Here is a 19,532-nt window from a genome sequence, read left to right as displayed (position 1 = left end):
GATCCTGATGTCGGCGTAATTTGTGCTTTTGTCCTTTGTGTGCCAATTCTAAGCTACCCAATGGTGTTTTTATCACTCGTGCAAAGCCGGCGTCCCACCGTCGGTCGTGAGCACACCCGTGTACTGTGAGTTGCGGTTTGGGGAGGCTGCGTTTTTGAAACGTGGCTCCTGTTGGATATCTAACCTTGCTTTTTTCCTTACTTTTCTTTGTGGTTCTGGTGTTATTTTTCTTTTTTGTTTTTGTCTTTGGTCTATCAGTTCTCTGATGTGGTGAAGACAACTTTGGTATCTTTAGCACTTTTCTGAGTTTAATATTTTCATTTTTGTGATGTTCACTGCATCGCTTCTTTATCTTTTGGCTCTTAAAGTGTTTTTCTGATTTTTGTGTATGTTTTCTTCTGTCTATTGTCCAGGATTAAACTCTGAATTCCAAATTTTTTATATATCACTTTACTGAAATAATACTTTTCAGGCTTCTGCATGTAGGTCTTCAGGCCTGAAAATTCAGTTCAACCTAGGCTTGTCAGTAAATTCTTGTCCTGCGTTTAATTCACATCAATGGCTAATGTTGTATAGTTCTGCATAACATACTTTAAATTCTATAAATATCTTTATCTGTAAGTTATCCTACACTTTTTCTTGTTCCAAACAGTCTCACTCAGTTTGATAATAATCTGTGATCCTTTATAAATGTTTCCTTAATGCTGTCCTTCCATAAAGTGAAAGGCAAAGCAACTCTTTTCCAAAAATGTTGTTATAAAACATGTTTCGGTTAAGGCAAGTGCTCATTGCAATCTTATCAGATAATATTCACATGATATCATGAATGTAGAAAAAAGATATTTTCAAGGACACATTTCATGGGTATTAATAGATCTTTGTCCTTGTCGTGTTTATATAAAGCTTGTTTACAGCATATTTTTGGATTACTACTACTTAGCATTAAAACTATTTTCATACATACTTGTGTTGGTTTCTTGAGGATTTTCGAAAAGTATGAATTAAATGCTAATTTTCGAAAACTTACTTTAATAGACCATCGGTAAAAAAACGCACGCTAATCAATACTTGGTTTAGAACAATAAATTACATTAACTGGATGGGTTAAATTTGTGTTCAAGCAAGTTTTTTTGTGTTCTTGTTTGTTTATTGTTGTTGTTGCTTTTTGATGTTGGGACATGGATGCATTCAATATTGTTCGATGATATATCCACTTAAACAGATACTATCAGACGTGAGTGCTTTTGCGCTTATCATTACCTCTCATTAACATCAAACCGAATCTGCTATGTTTTCGCATTGATGGATTTTATACTTTGAAAGGATGATTCATAGATATATTTATTTGACGATTTTCAGGGAAAAGTAGGACGAGTATAGTACACATGCGTAACACTTTATTGCATATGTCATCTCACGAGTTTATACGATGAAAACGAGTTCAATGGCAATTGGAGGACAGCATATTTTACGGAAGAATATTTAACTTGACTACCTGTTGAAACAGGATCTCATGTGCCATTTATTAACTGCAAACGATTGACCTGAATACATAATACCATTTATGACATGATGCTAGACGTAAGATAGATGTAACGAGCGGCAGTTGAAAAAGTGTCGTATAACGCTTCACTTATTCGCAGATTTCCGCTTTTAAATGGACATTGCCCTAAAATTATGTTGATGTGACGTTAAACCCTACAACAGAAGTACTGGGTTGTGAATATCGTGCGCTAGTGCCCAGGACATACCTGACCACCTTTGATCATTGTAGATTCAGCAATCAACAACCGAGGCATACTAGTGTCTAACAATTCAATTTAAAAGAAAACAAAAGCCAAAACACTGAGGTTTACTTTTCTGAAGAGCATTATTGACTCAATTGGAAAATAACGTCTTCAAAGCAGATATTCAGACCCATGGTTTAACAATAAAATTCGTAAGAACTTGAACAAATCTAACAAACCAGCTAAAATGAAGCTCGTGGCCTACAAACTGTTTCAAAAAGAGGACAAGTTACTATTTGGAGCAGCGAATGGAACAATTTAACAAAGCAAGAAGTATTGTAGTGAAAATGTCGATTCTAATGTTTCAACATCCTATAGAAACGTACAGCTTTAGCATTGTTTATTTTCATACGCATCAATTAACAAACGTACTACTTCCCCCCATAACATATGACTATAAGACATCTCAGAAATATTAATTCTAGTTGACTGGAGGTAAGTTTGAGACTAGAAAGACAATGTGGATAATAATAGCTTCATTTTACGCATGCGCTATGTATCAATTTAATGCAAATGAACTTAATAGAACTAGAACCTAAACTATGCGTCCTTTGTTGACGGGATTTGTTCACTGATCACATCACTCAAGTTTTCAGCCGCTAAATACTTGACGTATTTTTGACAATCGACTAATACTACTTGTCATTTTAATCATGACTGCAGCCCTTCTAACATTGCTAATTTATATATTTAGTAAAGTAAAATTCGTTTGATGAGGATTTTCAACATTTAAAGTAAATACATAAAGATAAAGTATTGTAGTGAACGATGACCATTGGATATTTAAAAAAAATACTAGGGGAAGTCGCCCTATCCTTGTATTTCAATAAAGCTATATTAATACCAGCATCGTGACATTGTGTGATGAAGTCATCTCCTTTTTTGAACAAGATTTATGTCGGGTTTCAGACAGAAAATTGATATTCTCGTTGGATCTAATTGTGCACTACTTTTCGCATATTTGTTTTTCTATTTTTATAAAAAAAAAGACTACGTTGGACCTTTCTTCAGATTCACAGACAGATGCTATTGCTGCTTTTAATAATACAATTATGGCGGTGTCTTAAACTTAATAATATACCACGGTAATATTTCAAAATAAATCGCCCTCCATTTGTAACCATTTTGTAAGGAGATAAGACCGCAGCGATAAAAACATTCCTATGAAATGGATACAAATCAAACGTAGTACATATTGTTTTAAACATTGTTTAGTCTATGCATATCAAAAGTAATATTGACAGTAATGTCTAAAGAGCAAGTATAAGGTCATTTACAAATTCCTTTTGCATACAAGCTGAGCTGTCACTTTTAGATTTTCTGGAAGATACCGCAACACATGACGCTTCAGTGCAGATTATATCGATCTTTTGCGTAGCAATAGATATAGCTGTCGGCTAAAAATGTAAATACTATTTGCAAATTGGGTTAAATGAGTGGGAGTGGATGTTGTGGGCTACTGTTGCACTGTATGACATGTTACATAGTTCACAGATGTCCTAAAAGGATATTTCAAGAATCACAAAATAATTCACAAAATAAAAGCCGAATAAGGATCTACGGTATGAAATAATCCGAACTGTGATCAATAGGGTAATGAAGCAGCTATATAAAGTTCAATGACACGTTTAAAAAATTAAAGGCAAGTTTTAGCGGCTTATATAGTATACCTAAAACTACTTTTTTGGCTCCGTTAACAAAAAAATGCAAGAATAGATCGATATTGTCTGTATTGAAATGTAATTGTCAAAAGAACTCATTTAAACAATATATTGCAAACATTTGTTATGAATTTGATCCCAAAATAATGAATTTATACACATTTTTGTAAGGCCACTGTCCAAATAAGTTTGACACTGCATGTTTAATATTTAGTGAAGTTCCTTTGTTTGTTCGTTTTGTCCTCGTGTGTTGACTTTGTGTGTGTTCGCATGTATGTGTGTGTGTGTGTGTGTGTTTGTGGTGTGCACGTCTGCGTGCTGTAGGTTTCGTTTTGGGGAGGCTGCGATTTTGGTACGTGGCATTCCCTGTTTGATATTTGTCTTTGTTTTTTATTCATCGAATAATGAGTAATTTTGCCGAGAAATATCAAATGAATACAGATTATTGTTCAAAACTTCTTGACTAAAGTATAATAGATAGACTACTAAGCATTGTCAATATGACTAAAGTACACGACCTTCCATAATTGTAATATTTGCCTAGTGCTTATGACTGAAAAATCATTACAAGTTATAACTAGCACTCGCATTGACAGTCTAACAGCAGTATGATGAACAAAAATATCTAACACATACTTTTAGTGAAAAGATCTTTTTTTCAAAATTAGAGTTTTTAAATGTGACAAACTTCTCGAGTGGGACACGGAATTTACAATACGTTACTATTACGGCATTAGACGATTCAATTTATAGTAAGGTAGAGCATTATAAATTCTTAATTCATCTCGTGTTACGCGAGAATTCACGAGTTCCGCCAACATTGGAAAACGAAAGTAGCGTGATATGTCAAAATGTCAAAGTTGCAGAATTGTGTGATGGTGTCCTCGTTAAGATTATGAAATACAAATTATTTCCTATCCGTTCAGTTTGCAACAAACAGGTATTGTAGACATATGGTAAGATGCGTATCAAGTGAACTCGTTCCCTAGTCAACTCGACCCCAGTCAACTCGTCCCTCGTTTTTGTCATTCGTCCTCGAAATTTGATCATTTCCTCTCCACTCGTCCTCGTTCTGGTAATTTCATCCCCAGCATATATTATTTTATTGGAAGTGTCTAGCCGTTCGGTAACCGGATGCCTAGCCTGCCTTCTAGCCGTCTGGTTACCGGATGGCTAGTAAATCCTCAGGGGATTTCTAGCCGTCCGGTAATTGATTTCTTAATGAATAAGTAATGATTTTCTATAATTTTAAATGTTATATACTTAAGGTATCAATACTTCTCTGATTTTTCAGTCGATAAAACAAATGAGATCGTGTTTGAATACAAATCTGTTGATCAGTCAGGGGTGTAACTGTTTTAAGTTATGAAACAGTTAAACCCCTGACTGTTGATATTCTATTTTTTAGAAATGATAAAACATTGATCGCCGAACGTCCATGTTATTTTGTAAAAAGTGATGTTTTTTTAATGGCCTAAACTTTAATTTATAAAGCACAATTTTTTTTTTTTTTTTGAATAATGGAAAGCTTATAAAACAAGCAGTTCATTAATTAATTTTGACTATTATTTCCAAATAAAATGGATTAATTATGAACGCTTTACTACTGTTTTTCTAAAAGTTTTGAACATCACACTGCTGCTATTGAAATTAAATGTCATTTAAAAAGATTTAAAAAGATTTAAATAATAAAATATGAAAATTGTAAGTATTACAAAACTGTTTTAATTTTGAAAGGCAGTGGCTAGGTAGCCGGTTCCGGCTACCTAGACCTTTAGTCTACGTAGCCGGTTCCGGCTACCTAGACTAAAGGTCTAGGTAGCCGGCTCTATATATACATATCATATATGAACATGTAAGTAAAGGTAGCCGGCTTTGATAAACTGTATCTATAAAGGATTATAAGGATCATTATATTAGTTAAATAAAATACAATTCTTCTGATTTATTATTATTTATTGTTTGTGGTTTACCTGTTTATTTTGCCGTATTTACGCACTCATATCGGCGAACATTTTGTTATGTTAGAATGTACTCGATACATATTCGAGATACAGCGATTCATTCCTAAAAGAAAACAAAACAAACAGTTTTAAAAAGGCAAAACAAAGAGCATCATCGTATATTAAATGATGCGACTCTACTGAACATAACGACGTTGGATCATTTCGTGTGCCTTTTTTAAGTGAAAATTTTAAATGATCATTACTTTCGCACTTCTATGTACTCTTTAATTAATTATCTAATTACTTACTAATTTCTTCTCCGATTTGTTTACAATTCAATGATCTTTATTGGTTCTAATTGTTTATTTGAACATATGAGCTCTTTATTTTAAGGTAGCGTGATAAATGTGAAATGTAAAATTACATAATTACATGTATATATCAAAGACCTAATTCTAAAGGATCGCCGACAATTGAAATCGTCGATCAAAACTGGTGTTGTTTTTTTTTACATTTATAACAAACTACAAAAATTCATTTAAAATTTTACTTTTAATTATAAACATGCCATTTAAACACGCCGATGACGATAACGACACTTTGATCATTTGTTGATAACATAACAAAATATCGGCCGATATGATACGAGTGCATAAATACGGCGAAATAAACAGGTAAATCACAAATAGTAAATAATAAGTCACAAAAATGTAATTAATTTAACTAATATAATGATCCTTTATAACAAAATTTATTAAAGCCAGCTACCTTGACTTACGTGTTAATATATGATATGTATATATATAGAGCCGGCTACCTAGACCTTTAGTCTAGGTAGCCGGAACCGGCTACGTAGACCTTTGGTCTAGGTAGCCGGAACCGGCTACCTAGCCACTGCCATTTTGAAAATCCAGTTAAAAAGTTGTTAAAGTTTAAAAATTCCGATCCCATAAAAGCCATCAGATGAACAGATTTTAATGAGTGACGTCACGGCGATCCCACCAATATTGACTTTGGCAAACTTTCGTTTTTATATATCGGCTGAATAATGCAGCGATTTATTTGAGACGATTAAAAGTAAATCTTTAGTATGTATTCACACAAAATTTTGTTTGCAGATAAGTATCGGTATCTTAGTAAATAAAAGGTACCATTACTACTTATTCATTAGGAAATCTGTTACCAGACGGCTAGAAAATCCCCTAGACACTTCTTATTTTATTTCGTCCACGTTCGTTTTACTTTGAAATCCTTTCTTTACTCATGGTATTTCCGTGGGACGACCATATCTAATTATCAGGTCTAGGAAAGTGGTATATTTATAGATTATTGGAGAGATTGTGTTTGTATACAAGTCCGGTGTATTTTCTATTTTTAGAACTGATAAGACAGTGATCGTGTGGGCAGACGCCGCAGGACCATGTTTTTTTGTAAACAGTGATGCTTTTTTAACAGCCTGAACTTTCTTAAAACACAAATTATATCATTTTTTTTTATTAATGGGAAGGTTATAAAATAAGCATTTTAAGCATTACTTTTAATTATTATTTCGAAATAAAATGGATTAATTATACACGCTTAACTTACAATATTTTGAGCATCACTACGCCGCTATTCAAATTATATGTCATTGAAAACGGTTATGCCCTTTTCTTGTTATTCTGAGCCCCTTAACCGTTATTTCAGTTCTTGTCAGTAGCAGATTTAAGTTTTATAAAAGTTTTTGCTATAGTTTGATACTCCAACATCTAATCATAAAAAATCCCCATGAACAAAAATTCTAAGGATTGTTGTCAATGAATAATCGAGGCTTTCACATGAATGACCCACACCCTCTGAAACAGCCAGATGCTTTCTCGTTGAACCGAGACTTGTGTTCTTTTGTACTAGCTCTCAAAAACTAAGGCATTTTTAGCTCACCTGTCACAAAGTGACATGGTGAGCTTTTGTGATCGCGCGGTGTCCGTCGTCCGTCGTCCGTCCGTCCGTGCGTCCGTCCGTCCGTAAACTTTTGCTTGTGACCACTCTAGAGGTCACGTTTTTCATGGGATCTTTATGAAAGTTGACCTCTCTAGAGGCCATATATTTCACAAGATCTTCATGAATATTGGTCAGAACGTTCAAATTGATGATATCTAGGTCAAGTTCGAAACTGGGTCACGTGCCCTCAAAAACTAGGTCAGTAGGTCAAATAATAGAAAAACCTTATGACCTCTCTAAAGGCCATATTTTTCATGGGATCTGTATGAAAGTTGGTCTGAATGTTCATCTTGACGATATCTAGGTCAAGTTCGAAACTGGGTCACGTGCGGTCAAAAACTAGGTCAGTAGGTCTAAAAATAGAAAAACCTTGTGACCTCTCTAGAGGCCATATATTTCATGAGATCTTCATGAAAATTGGTCAGAATGTTCACCTTGATGATATCTAGATCAAGTTCGAAACTGGGTCACGTGCGGTCAAAAACTAGGTCAGTAGTTCTAAAAATAGAAAAACCTTTTGACCTCTCTAGAGGCCAAATGTTTCATGAGATCTTCATGAAAATTGGTCAGAATGTTCACCTTGATGATATCTAGGTCAAGTTCGAAAGTGGGTCATGTGCCTTCAAAAAGTAGGTCAGTAGGTCAAATGATAGAAAAACCTTGTGACCTCTCTAGAGGCCATATTTTTCATGGGATCTGTATGAAAGTTGGTCTGAATGTTCATCTTGATGATATCTACGTCAAGTTCGAAAGTGGGTCACTTGCCTTCAAAAACTAGGTCAGTAGGTCAAATAATAGAAAAACCTTGTGACCTCTCTAAAGGCCATATATTTCATGGGATCTGTATGAAAATTGGTCTGAGTGTTCATCTTGATGATATCTAGGTCAAGTTCGAAACTGGGTCACGTGCCGTAAAAAACTAGGTCAGTAGGTCAAATAATAGAAAAACCTTGTGACCTCTCTAGAGGCCATATTTTTCATGAGATCTTCATGAAAATTAGTGAGAATGTTCACCTTGATGATATCTAGGTAAAGTTCAAAACAGGGTCACGTACCTTCGAAAACTAGGTCAATAGGTCAAATAGTAGAAAAACCTTGTGACCTCTCTAGAGACTATATTTTTCAATGGATCTTCATGAAAATTGGTCAGAATTTTTATATTGATAATATCTAGGTCAAGTTCAAAACTGGGTCACGTGAGCTCAGAAACTATGTCAGTATGTCAAATAATAGAAAAAACGACGTCATACTCAAAACTGGGTCATGTGGGAAGAGGTGAGCGATTCAGGACCATCATGGTCCTCTTGTTTGATAAAGTTGTTTTTTATAATTAAGAACAGATATATAATTGTGTTTATAGACAAAATAGTTTTACATTAAGTGGTTTCTATCTCCTATTAGAAGGTTATATATTATCCCAGTGATTTTAGATAAGCAAATTTTGTGCCAAAATTTTCTGTTGTGTATATTTCTATTTCATTGTGAGCAGTACTATTTTCTTTTTATTCTTGTGTAACTCTGTTAATAACTGTCATATGATTTGCCACAACATGCTTAAAATTTAGAAACAGGAAATAGCTGCAAGTGCAAATTTTCCAAAGGCTCGGATCAATGAGAAGGCTCGGAATAACGAGAAAGAGGCATATTCATTTAAAAAAGATAATTATTTGAATACGAAATTATGAAAATTGTAAGTATTTCAAATCTTTTTGAATTTTGAAAATCCAAAAATGAGCGAAAAAGTTATTAAAAAATAAAAATTCTGATCCCATGCACAAACGATGTAAAAACATTTGTTTTGCTCACCACCAGATAAACAGATGTTAATGCGTGATGTCACGGCGTTCTCTCCTATACGTAAATTTACAGATATTCTATAAATTTACAGATTTTTCAATCTATACATTTACAAATCGAGTGTTTGAAAACTGCCAAAATTATATTTAGACTCAAAATCGCAGCTTGAAATTCATTGATTTACTTATGGTATGCATAAATGAAGGTCAGTTGTAACTTTCAGTCATTTCTGTTGACTTTAACTTTTCTGAAAATGCCAAAAAATCAAAGTCAACGAAAATGACAAAATTAATGACCTTAATTCATGCATACTGTAAATAAACCAATTGATTTCAAGCTGCAGTTTTGAGAATAAATGTAATTTCATCAGTTTTCATACACACAGTCTCTAAATTTATAGATTGAAAAATCTGTATATTTATAGCTTATCTGTAAATTTACAGATAATCTGTAAATATACCACTTTCCTAGACCTGATTATGTCAACCATAAAGGCAAATCAAACTCTAGGTTTCCTCCGCAAGAATATAAAAGTTAACTTCAAACCCCTTAAGTCCATGGCATACCAGACACTCGTCAGACCACAGCTGGAATATAGCTCAGAAGTCTGGTCTCCATACACACAAAAAGAAGCGGTCCAATGACGGGCAGTGCGTTGGGCTATGTCCGACTTTGGTCGCACCTCCAATGTCACTGACGTGCTATACAGTCTAAAATGGCGCTGGCTAGATCTCCAGCGCATTATGTATAAAATCTCAAATCAGCTGGTTGCAATCACCAGTGACCCCATGGATGATTAGAACATTGAAACCTTGCTCTTCAGCCCTGTTCACTAATAAATTTTCCTTTCCCTTTTATTTTGGCCCGATTTTCTTTTATTTTCTACTAGCAATCCTTCAAATTGTGGCTTGACGTGCACGTAAGTGTCTACATCCCTGTAAAGGGTTAGACAGTAACCGAAGATAGATAGATAGTAGTTTAGAAATAGTGATATTGGAATCACTTAAAACTATTAACTAAATATTACTAACTCTTTAAAACAATTTGAGTATTATATGGGAGAAAGGCAGGATAATGTAAAAGAATGAAGATAAATTGACATGTAAATCAAATCTTTAGAAAATAGCTTATATGCGTTTAATACAGTGTTACATACATAGTATGTTACAAATGGACATCTGCAGAAGTGCACATTTTGGGCCATATATTATTGGGCTTATTCAGAGTGAGACTGTGAATGGTATGATATTTGATAGGGTGAGAAAAATGTGGCTTGAACCTGGAACCCCTGGCTTACATGATGATGCTCTTCCGACTGAGCTAACCTGCTGCCTGACATGTTCTACCCTACTTTGACTAAGTTCGTACCTTGACAAACTCTCAGTTCCCACCCGCTATATTGACTGTCTTCATTGAATTTCTGATGGTATAGAGAACAAGATGAATATGATCTTGTAATATTTACAGTAATGAGTAATGGTGAATTATGGTCCCTTGTTGGGTGCCAAATGTCTCAGGGTGAGAAAAATGTGCAGTCCCTGGCTTGAACCTTTTTAGTAAATAGAAACTATAAATGCAATATATATATATAAATAAATAAATTTAAGCAATCACAGCACTACAATGCCATACTGCTGGTATTCACTAATGACTAAAATTAACTTAAAAAGTAATTTATTTAGGAAAATGGGATACATGTAATTGGTGTTGATTTAATTGCTGGAGGGGATGGAAGGGTGTTGATAACATATAAATACATGTGCCGTAATTTATGTTAGTATTAGTAAAAGCAGAAAATACTGAAGTGCTGTTGTATTGATAGAAATTGATAAGTGTTTAGCTGTTTACTGTGCTTAAAGGAAAGGAAGACAAATCAATTAAAAATGTGATTCATTTCAGACTTGAAAGGGCTGCTTTATAAAAGCACAAGTCATGGATAGACAGATTTCAGACTTGATCAATATATGCCGTGATCTGAATTCAGAACGAGGACCTGAACGTAGGGTAAGATATGTCAGAAACTGAGGAAAGAAGCAACTCAGTAGAGTGCTGGAATCTGTTCTCTGAATATATGCCTTTTTTATCCATGAGTATCGGAAAGCTTAGTTACTCGTGTAGTTTTTAAAAAAACAATTGTGTGCAGAGTTTGTTTACTTACTTGGGTTTTACTCTTTCTGTAAATAGCTTTTTCTTTCGTGAACATGGCAGATTTAGTGCTTGGAATAACTCTTAATTGCCACAGACAAGCTTATCATCTTTTTATATTGGGTGTATTTATCTCTATTTTATGCTGAGCATAGGTTCCACTACTGTTAAGAATAAGTTTTGTAATAAGACTGTGTCAGTATTTTTGGGAGTGTAGCCTTAGAAATAGGTATAAAAAAAATAATGTAGATACTGGTAAGTACAGAATATCTGATGCACTGTTGCTAGTTTAAAATAAAACTTAAACAGTCATAATAATGCACAGGTATATCCCGGACATTTTCAACAAATTGTAAATGGATGCATTCTTCCTAAGTACTAGATCTATGCATAGAGCTTCAAAATTCAGCTACCCTTATTTGGCCTCAGATTGCAGCTTGTTTGACAGTACATGCAATCAGTTGTTTAGACAGAATAGAAAGTACCTGACATAATATATAAGAGGATACTGCGTCATGAGTGACTTTTCAATGGAAAGGCACAAATGTAATATTATTATTATCACATGTTAGCTTTTCCTGTTGAAACATCAAAATCTTTTTTGCCTGTTATAATATAGACCAAGGCAATTCGGTCAACATCTCCAATATTTAAAACAATGTCAGCCTCAAAGCTTTATGACACTAGTGTAGTACCAAAATTATATAATGGCTTTATTTCACTCTCATATTCACAACTTCAGACATGTGATAAAAGAGTTTTATTTATCCCAGAGCATGTTTTAGAAAATTTGTGGACATGTATTTGTATTTTATTTTGAACCAAGTGAAGTGAAATCTAAAGTAGTTGAAACTTATTCAATGTTTTCATTATTTTAGAAAGCGGCTGTCAAGCTGAAAAATGTATTGTCACATACAGCAACAAAGAAGGCACTGGACAAGAATCATGAATACAAACAGTCAACAAAGAACGCTGGCAAAATGTTTACATGGGAAAGTGTGTTCAGGGTAAGTATACATGTAACTTGGGTTTTAACCTTTTTTTGTGTGGAAAGAGTAATATTGAAGAGAGCGTGCATTTTGTCTTTTGCATTTTGATATGGAGATGAGAAATGAGATATAAGACTATCATTAAATATTACAGTATAATCATATACAGTAGAGAAGGTCGTGTTTCCAAGTCACTTCCATTTTGTGAATTTCATAGCTCAGTCGAGCTTTGTAACTGAATGTTGTTTTCAGGCCAATTTTAGGCCGAGATTGCACCCAAATCTCAGTGGCAAATAATATGTTTTTTCCCCAATTTAAAAGTTAAAATTCCCAAAGTAAAAAAGAAAAAAAATTTTTTTTAAAACTTTTTCAGCCAAAACTGTACCTATGAAACCAAACATTTGAAACACAAGACAGTATGCTATCTTAATGCATTTATGGCCATGTGTTTGTTAAATGTAACATTTAAATGAAAAAAAAGAAGACTTTTAACAATTCCCAATAAAGATGTTTTACGACGCATTTTCCCAATTGTAAAGGCCCCGTCCCCATTCCCAAATCTGTGGAAAAAACACTGTAGCTTGTTATGCTTTCACCAAAACGTTGCATATTGTTTTGAATTCATGAGTCTTATTTTCTAGTCTAGGGTAATGCCCACTAATGTATTTATGCCCCCGCAAAGGAAGTTTGATTGAGGGTGAATGGCAGGGCCGTGCAGTCGATTGGTCTGTTAAATCAAAGCTGTGGTGCCAACTGATTCCGTGTGTTTCAAAGTATTCCAGTGAAACTTCATACACATTACCACAATGGTTGTATATTATGTGTGACATTTTTTCTGGGCTGGTTAAAGCATTATAGAGTTAAGATCTGCGCGCAAAGTAGTTTTGCCTGGGTATTGTTCACGTTCAGTGATAGCTCTAGTTTTAATTAATCGTGGTTGAAATCTGTTATAAATTTTCTAAACATTTTAGTCTGTGTGTCTTTATGTTACCATGGAAACGGAAGAGCTACAGAATGCCAATCAGGAAGTATCGCGCACAACACTGAATAATAGAGAGACTCGGAAGCAAGAGATCAGCGCCCTCGTTAAATACATGATCAGGTCTGCTGATAAAGGTAAGGATTGCTGATTTAAAATATACATAAAAATTAAGATCATGCCCTCAGAATGATAAATGAAGTATGAGTTTTCTTCCTCTTGAAATACTGAAAAGGAAAGAAAATCATTATTCAATTCTTACTTTGGATAAATCATCAAACAGACTATCTCTTCTGTTTATGAAAGTATCACAAAGATTTGAGATTATTTCCAAATATAATAATGCTGAGAACAAATTACTTTGCAGTGCCCATATTTTTATGGATAAGTTTTAGGGCCATGTCTTGAATTTGGAGTCCAAGGAATGAAAGGAAATGTACTGGAAGGCACTTTGCTTTAGCTCTACTTTTAATGTTTATATGATGTGACATTCTTATGACAAACTCAGTTGAATAATTTCTTGTCTTGGTTTCTGTTTTCGGATGGGACTACTGTAAATAAGAAAACTGCAAAATACTAAATGAATGACTGTAACCCGCCCGCTTAGCTCATTAGGGAGAGCACAGATCTATGGATCAAGGGGTCGTGAGTTTGATCTCAAGGTGATTTGATAAAAAACATATGTCTGAAATCATTCGGCCTCCACCTCTGATTAATGTGGGGAAGTTGGCAGTTACTTGCAGAGAACAGGTTTGTACTGGTACAGAATCCAGGAACACTGTTTAGGTTAACTGCCCGCCATTACATAACTGAAATACTGTTGAAAAACGGCGTAAAACCTAAAACAAACAAACTAAATGAATTACTGGTTTGCTGCTTTTGATTTATTGCCAGAAAGTGGAAAGTGTGTGTATTGCTTTAACATCTACTTGCTGTTTTATTTTACAGGTTGTCCAAAGCTAAAGGGAAGCCTGTTGTTTGACCACATACGTAAGATCCTTCATGAAGACTATACCTGTGAGTCGTATGGACAGGACTATTGTAGTATACTGCTGAAGAATGTATTGTCTGTCAGAAAATATATGGTGGAACTTAACACCAAGGATTGGCATGGTATGTGAGATGTTTTGTATTTTGAGATCTTTGTTCTGAAGGAAATGATACTCTAGAATGCTTGGATATAATGCTTACTTGATGGTGTATGTATTTCTTGGTATACATTTGAATGAAAAGTCAGTAGAAATAATGCTAAAGAGGATATATAATAAATTGTTTAGTATATTACATGTATTTAACTTCTATGTTGTTTTGTGAAAGTACCAGACTTCTTAATATCATCCTGGAAATATAAGGTCGTAACTAGTACTTACAACTTTTCACGATCTTCATGTATACATTTTTTGAAAGGGCCATAACTGGAACATAAAGTCATAATGGTGATTCCCAGTTTATTGAACCAAAATAAGCATTAATAATATAAGTTCATATCTATAACTTACAACCAATATTGGTCAGTTTTGGAATCTTATCTACTGCAGCAGAAAAAAGGTCTTATCTCCCACTTGAAACCTTTTAAGATGCCATATTATGATATTTTGGATACACCAGCCATGTAGTAAATAGGTTGTAAATAGCAAAAACGACATTATACTTCAGATGATTGTAAAATGTTGTATGTACAATTTTTCAAATAACTTCAACTTGATAAATATATTGTAGTCAGCATTGAAAAGCTTAAGCTGTGAGGTCTTACTAAGAATAGGAACAGTTTTTGTGAGAAATCTGTAGAACAAAATAAGCAGTTTTTTTCAGTTTCCTTGAAAGTACTGCCTTTTATTCCTTAGACTTAAAACTTTTGGATAATTATGTCTCTTTGAAAGTATTGATAATTAGGAAACTTTGGATTTGTTATCTAAATCTGTAGAAAGTTCATTTTAAAAAGTTATTTATGTGCTGTGTATGTGTCATAAGGGATCTGTTTTCTAGCAATGAATTTATACTTTTATCTCAATTAATGAACAAAAAAATCCATTTTTGCATACAAAAAGGAACTAGACCAGTTTGATAATGTACATTATGACTGTTTTTAGCTCACCTGTCACAAAGTGACAAGGTGAGCTTTTGTGATCGCGCAGCGTCCGTTGTGCGTCAGTGCGTCCGTCCGTCCCTCCGTGCGTAAACTTTGCTTGTGACCACTCTAGAGGTCACATTTTTCATGGGATCTTTATGAAAATTGGTCAGAATGTTCCCCTTGATGATATCTAGGTCAAGTTCGAAACTGGGTCATGTGCTTCAAAAACTAGGTCAGTAGGTCTAAAAATAGAAAAACCTTGTGACCTCTCTAGAGGCCATATATTACACAAGATCTTCATGAAAATTGGTCAGAATGTTCACCTTGATGATATCTAGTTCAAGTTCGAAACTGGGTCACGTGGCTTCAAAAACTAGGTCAGTAGGTCAAATAATAGAAAAACCTTGTGACCTCTCTGAAGACCATATTTTTCATGGGATCTGTATGAAAGTTGGTCTGAATGTTCATCTTGATGATATCTAGATCAAGTTCGAAACTGGGTCACGTTCGGTCAAAAACTAGGTCAGTAGGTCTAAAAATAGAAAAACCTTGTGACCTCTCTAGAGGCCATACTTGTGAATGGATCTTCATAAAAATTGGTCGTAGTGTTCACCTTGATGATATCTAGGTCAGTTTGGAAATTGGGTCACGTGCGGTCAAAAACTAGGTCAGTAGGTCTAAAAATAGAAAAACCTTATGACCTCACTAGAGGCCATATATTTCATGAGATCTTCATGAAAATTGGTCAGAATGTTCACCTTGATGATATCTAAGTCAGGTTCGAAACTGGGTCACGTGCCGTCCAAAACTAGGTCAGTAGGTCAAATAATAGAAAAACCTTGTGACCTCTCAAGAGGCCATATTTTTCATGGGATCTGTATGAAAGTTGGTCTGAATGTTCATCTTGATGATATCTAGGTCAGGTTTGAAACTGGGCCACGTGCCTTCAAAAACTAGGTCAGTAGGTCAAATAATAGAAAAACCTTGTGACCTCTCTAGAGGCCATATTTTTCATGGGACCTGTATGAAAGTTGGTCTGAATGTTCATCTTGATGATGTCTAGGTCAGATTCAAAACTGGGCCACGTGCCTTCAAAAACTAGGTCAGTAGGTCTAAAAATAGAAAAACCTTGTGACCTCTCTAGAGGCCATATATTTCAGAAATCTTCATGAAAATTGGTCAGAATGTTCACCTTGATGATATCTAGGTCAATTTCGAAAGTGGGTTACGTGCCATCAAAAACTAGGTCAGTAGGTCAAATAATAGAAAAACCTTGTGACCTCTCTAGAGGCCATATTTTTCATGGAATCTGTATGAAAGTTGGTCTGAATGTTCATCTTGATGATATCTAGGTCAGATTTGAAAGTGGGTCACGTGTTTTCAAAAACTAGGTCAGTAGGTCAAATAATAGAAAAACCTTGTGACCTCTCTAAAGGCCATATTTTTCATGGGATCTGTATGAAAGTTGGTCTGAATGTTCATCTTGATGATATCTAGATCAAGTTCGAAACAGGGTCATGTGCGGTTAAAAACTAGGTCAGTAGGTCAAATAATAGAATAACCTTGTGACCTCTCTAGAGGCCATACTTGTGAATGGATCTCCATAAAAATTGGTCAGAATGTTCATCTTGATGATATCTAGGTCAGATTCGAAAGTGGGTCACGTGCCATCAAAAAGTAGGTCAGTAGGTCAAATAATGAAAAAAAGTTGTGACCTCTCTAGAGGCCATATTTTTCATGGGATCTGTATGAAAATTGGTCTGAATGTTTATCTTGATGATATATAGGTCAAATTTGAAACTGGGTCAGCTGCGATCAAAAACTAGGTCAGTAGGTCTTAAAATAGAAAAACCTTGTGACCTCTCTAGAGGCCATACCCTTGAATGGATCTTCATGAAAGTTGGTCAGAATGTTCACCTTGATGATATCTAGGTCAAATTTGAAACTGGATCACGTGCCTTAAAAAACTAGGTCAGTAGGTCAAATAATAAAAAAACCTTGTGACATCTCTAGAGGCCATACTTTTCATGGGATCTGTATGAAAGTTGGTCTGAATGTTCATCTTGATGATATCTAGGTCAAGTTTGAAACTGGGTCAACTGCGTTCAAAAACTAGGTCAGTAGGTCTAAAATAAGAAAAATCTTTTGACCTCTCTAGAGGCCATATTTTTCAATGGATCTTCAGGAAAATTAATCGGAATGTTCACCTTGATGATATCTAGGTCAGTTTCGAAACTGGGTCACGTGTGGTCAAAAACTAGGCCAGTAGGTATAAAAATAGAAAAACCTTGTGACCTCTTTAGAGGCCATATTTTTCATGAGATCTTCATGAAAATTAGTGAGAATGTTCACCTTGATGATACCTAGATAAATTTCAAAACAGGGTCACGTACCTTCGAAAACTAGGTCAGTAGGTCAAATAATAGAAAAACCTTGTGACCTCTCTAGAGACCATATTTTTCAATGGATCTTCATGAAAATTGGTCAGAATTTTTATCTTGATAATATCTAGTTTAAGTTCAAAACTGGGTCACATGAGCTCAAAAACTAGGTCACTATTTCAAATAATAGAAAAAACGACGTCATACTCAAAACTGGGTCATGTGGGAACAGGTGAGCGATTCAGGACCATCATGGTCCTCTTGTTTTTCTTAAACTAAACTTGACTTTTCTCTTCATTGTAGAACTGCTGTTCATGTTTTTCAAGCTTTTCAATGATCCAGATGTGAAGATAGACAAGCTTTTACTGTCTCAGATTATCCACTCTCTTGTATGTGGAGTTACTTCACAGTGTGATGTCAGACCAAAGAAGGTCCTATCTTTCTTCACTGAGTTCTTCTCAAGAGCAAAGTAAGTTTGAAAAAAAAAAAAAATGAGCCGCACCATGAGAAAACCAACATAGTGCATTTGCGACCAGCATGGATCCAGACCAGCCTGCGCATCCACGCAGTCTGGTCAGGATCCATGCTGTTGCTAACAGTTTCTCTAATTGCAATAGGCTTTGAAAGCAAACAGCATGGATCCTGACCAGACTGCGTGGATGCGCAGGCTGGTCTGGATCCATGCTGGTCACAAACGCACTATGTTGGTTTTCTCATGGCACGGCTCAAATGTAATTTCCCTCACTGTCTTAGTAGAATAGAAATTTGTATTGTAAAATATTGAGTTGTTGATTTACTATTAATTAATTAAGAATGTGTTAGACAGGGATTCGAAATTTTGATAACTTAGTCGGCCTGAAATGAAATCACATCCTACTACACTTCAGACTGGTGCTACCCCACCCACATATTTATAAAATGTGATAGAATATAGAAATTAGTGTGTCATGCATTCAAAATGATTTAATGGTCACCCGTGAATTATCATACAATGAAAAGGGTGATTCCGTTTTATATCTGATCTTTGAGCCCCACTAGGTCATGACCATGACTTCTCATATGTTTATTTATTTGGGTTTTACAGCGCACCAACACAGTATAGGTTATATGGCGCCGAACAGGACTAAAATTTTTGGTTTCACATCTTATTTACATCGAAATAAAAACATGAGGTATGGAAAACTGACACCAGTACTTGTTTTTCCAGGAAGCGGACTAGACAGTGGTTCCAATAAGCTTGAAGCTTTCGTCACAATTGATCTAAAACAAATTAGTATAAACTAACAAATGAGTGATTTACTCAAAGTCCTTCTATGTAACACAGGTATTTTATAATATATACCATTATCCATGCAAAGTACCAAAATACACCTTTTCTAAAGGTATTAAAGATGCTCGCTACAGTTTCTTAATTTTTTTCTCAATAATAGATTTTGATGAAATGTTTTGTATTAAAAGATCATGTTATGATGTATTGAAAAATGAAATAACATAATCATTTTAACAGCTTTCACTGCTAATTTCCACAGCTGTTACTTTACAGTTCTGGTCATTTCAAATTCTGTTATTAACACCTGAAGTCGATGCCATCCTGTACTTAGTACCATAAAAATACATGCCCAATATATAGACAACAGTTTGTTGGTCAGTCCATCTGTTGATTAAAATAGAATCAGTCCATAAGTGATAATGAAACCTGCAGACTTAAGAGGAACTCTATTGTACATTATCAGTGAATGGAATCTTAAAATCTGAAAATAAAACAACAAAGAATCTTTTACCATGTCCTCATAAAA

At 34.7% G+C, this 19,532-nt stretch overlaps 1 protein-coding gene across 1 annotated transcript; it reads left to right on the top strand.

Moving 5' to 3' along the window:
* Window positions 1–18,209, top strand: LOC123551177 (serine-protein kinase ATM-like). The gene is made up of 6 exons (XM_053520811.1): window positions 1–4,388; window positions 11,071–11,175; window positions 12,195–12,323; window positions 13,277–13,421; window positions 14,233–14,397; window positions 18,040–18,209. Exons 2-6 carry the CDS (start codon window positions 11,104–11,106, stop codon window positions 18,207–18,209), a joined length of 681 nt encoding a protein of 226 aa, XP_053376786.1. The 5' UTR covers window positions 1–4,388; window positions 11,071–11,103.
* Window positions 18,210–19,532: the final 1,323 nt, after the last annotated feature.

This window comes from Mercenaria mercenaria, chromosome 13 (genome assembly GCF_021730395.1).
Source record: "Mercenaria mercenaria strain notata chromosome 13, MADL_Memer_1, whole genome shotgun sequence".
Lineage (NCBI taxonomy): Eukaryota > Metazoa > Mollusca > Bivalvia > Venerida > Veneridae > Mercenaria > Mercenaria mercenaria.
Note: the sequence above shows the minus strand (reverse complement) of the source record. Positions and strands in the feature narration are given on the sequence as shown.

Excerpts from the sequence above, each read along its gene's own strand:
- LOC123551177 (XM_053520811.1), top strand. The coding sequence starts at position 11,104 with ATGGATAGACAGATTTCAGACTTGATCAATATATGCCGTGATCTGAAT. Across the intron at positions 11,176-12,194 it reads AACGAGGACCTGAACGTAGG|AAAGCGGCTGTCAAGCTGAA; the intron begins GTAAGATATGTC and ends TCATTATTTTAG. Across the intron at positions 14,398-18,039 it reads TAACACCAAGGATTGGCATG|AACTGCTGTTCATGTTTTTC; the intron begins GTATGTGAGATG and ends TCTTCATTGTAG.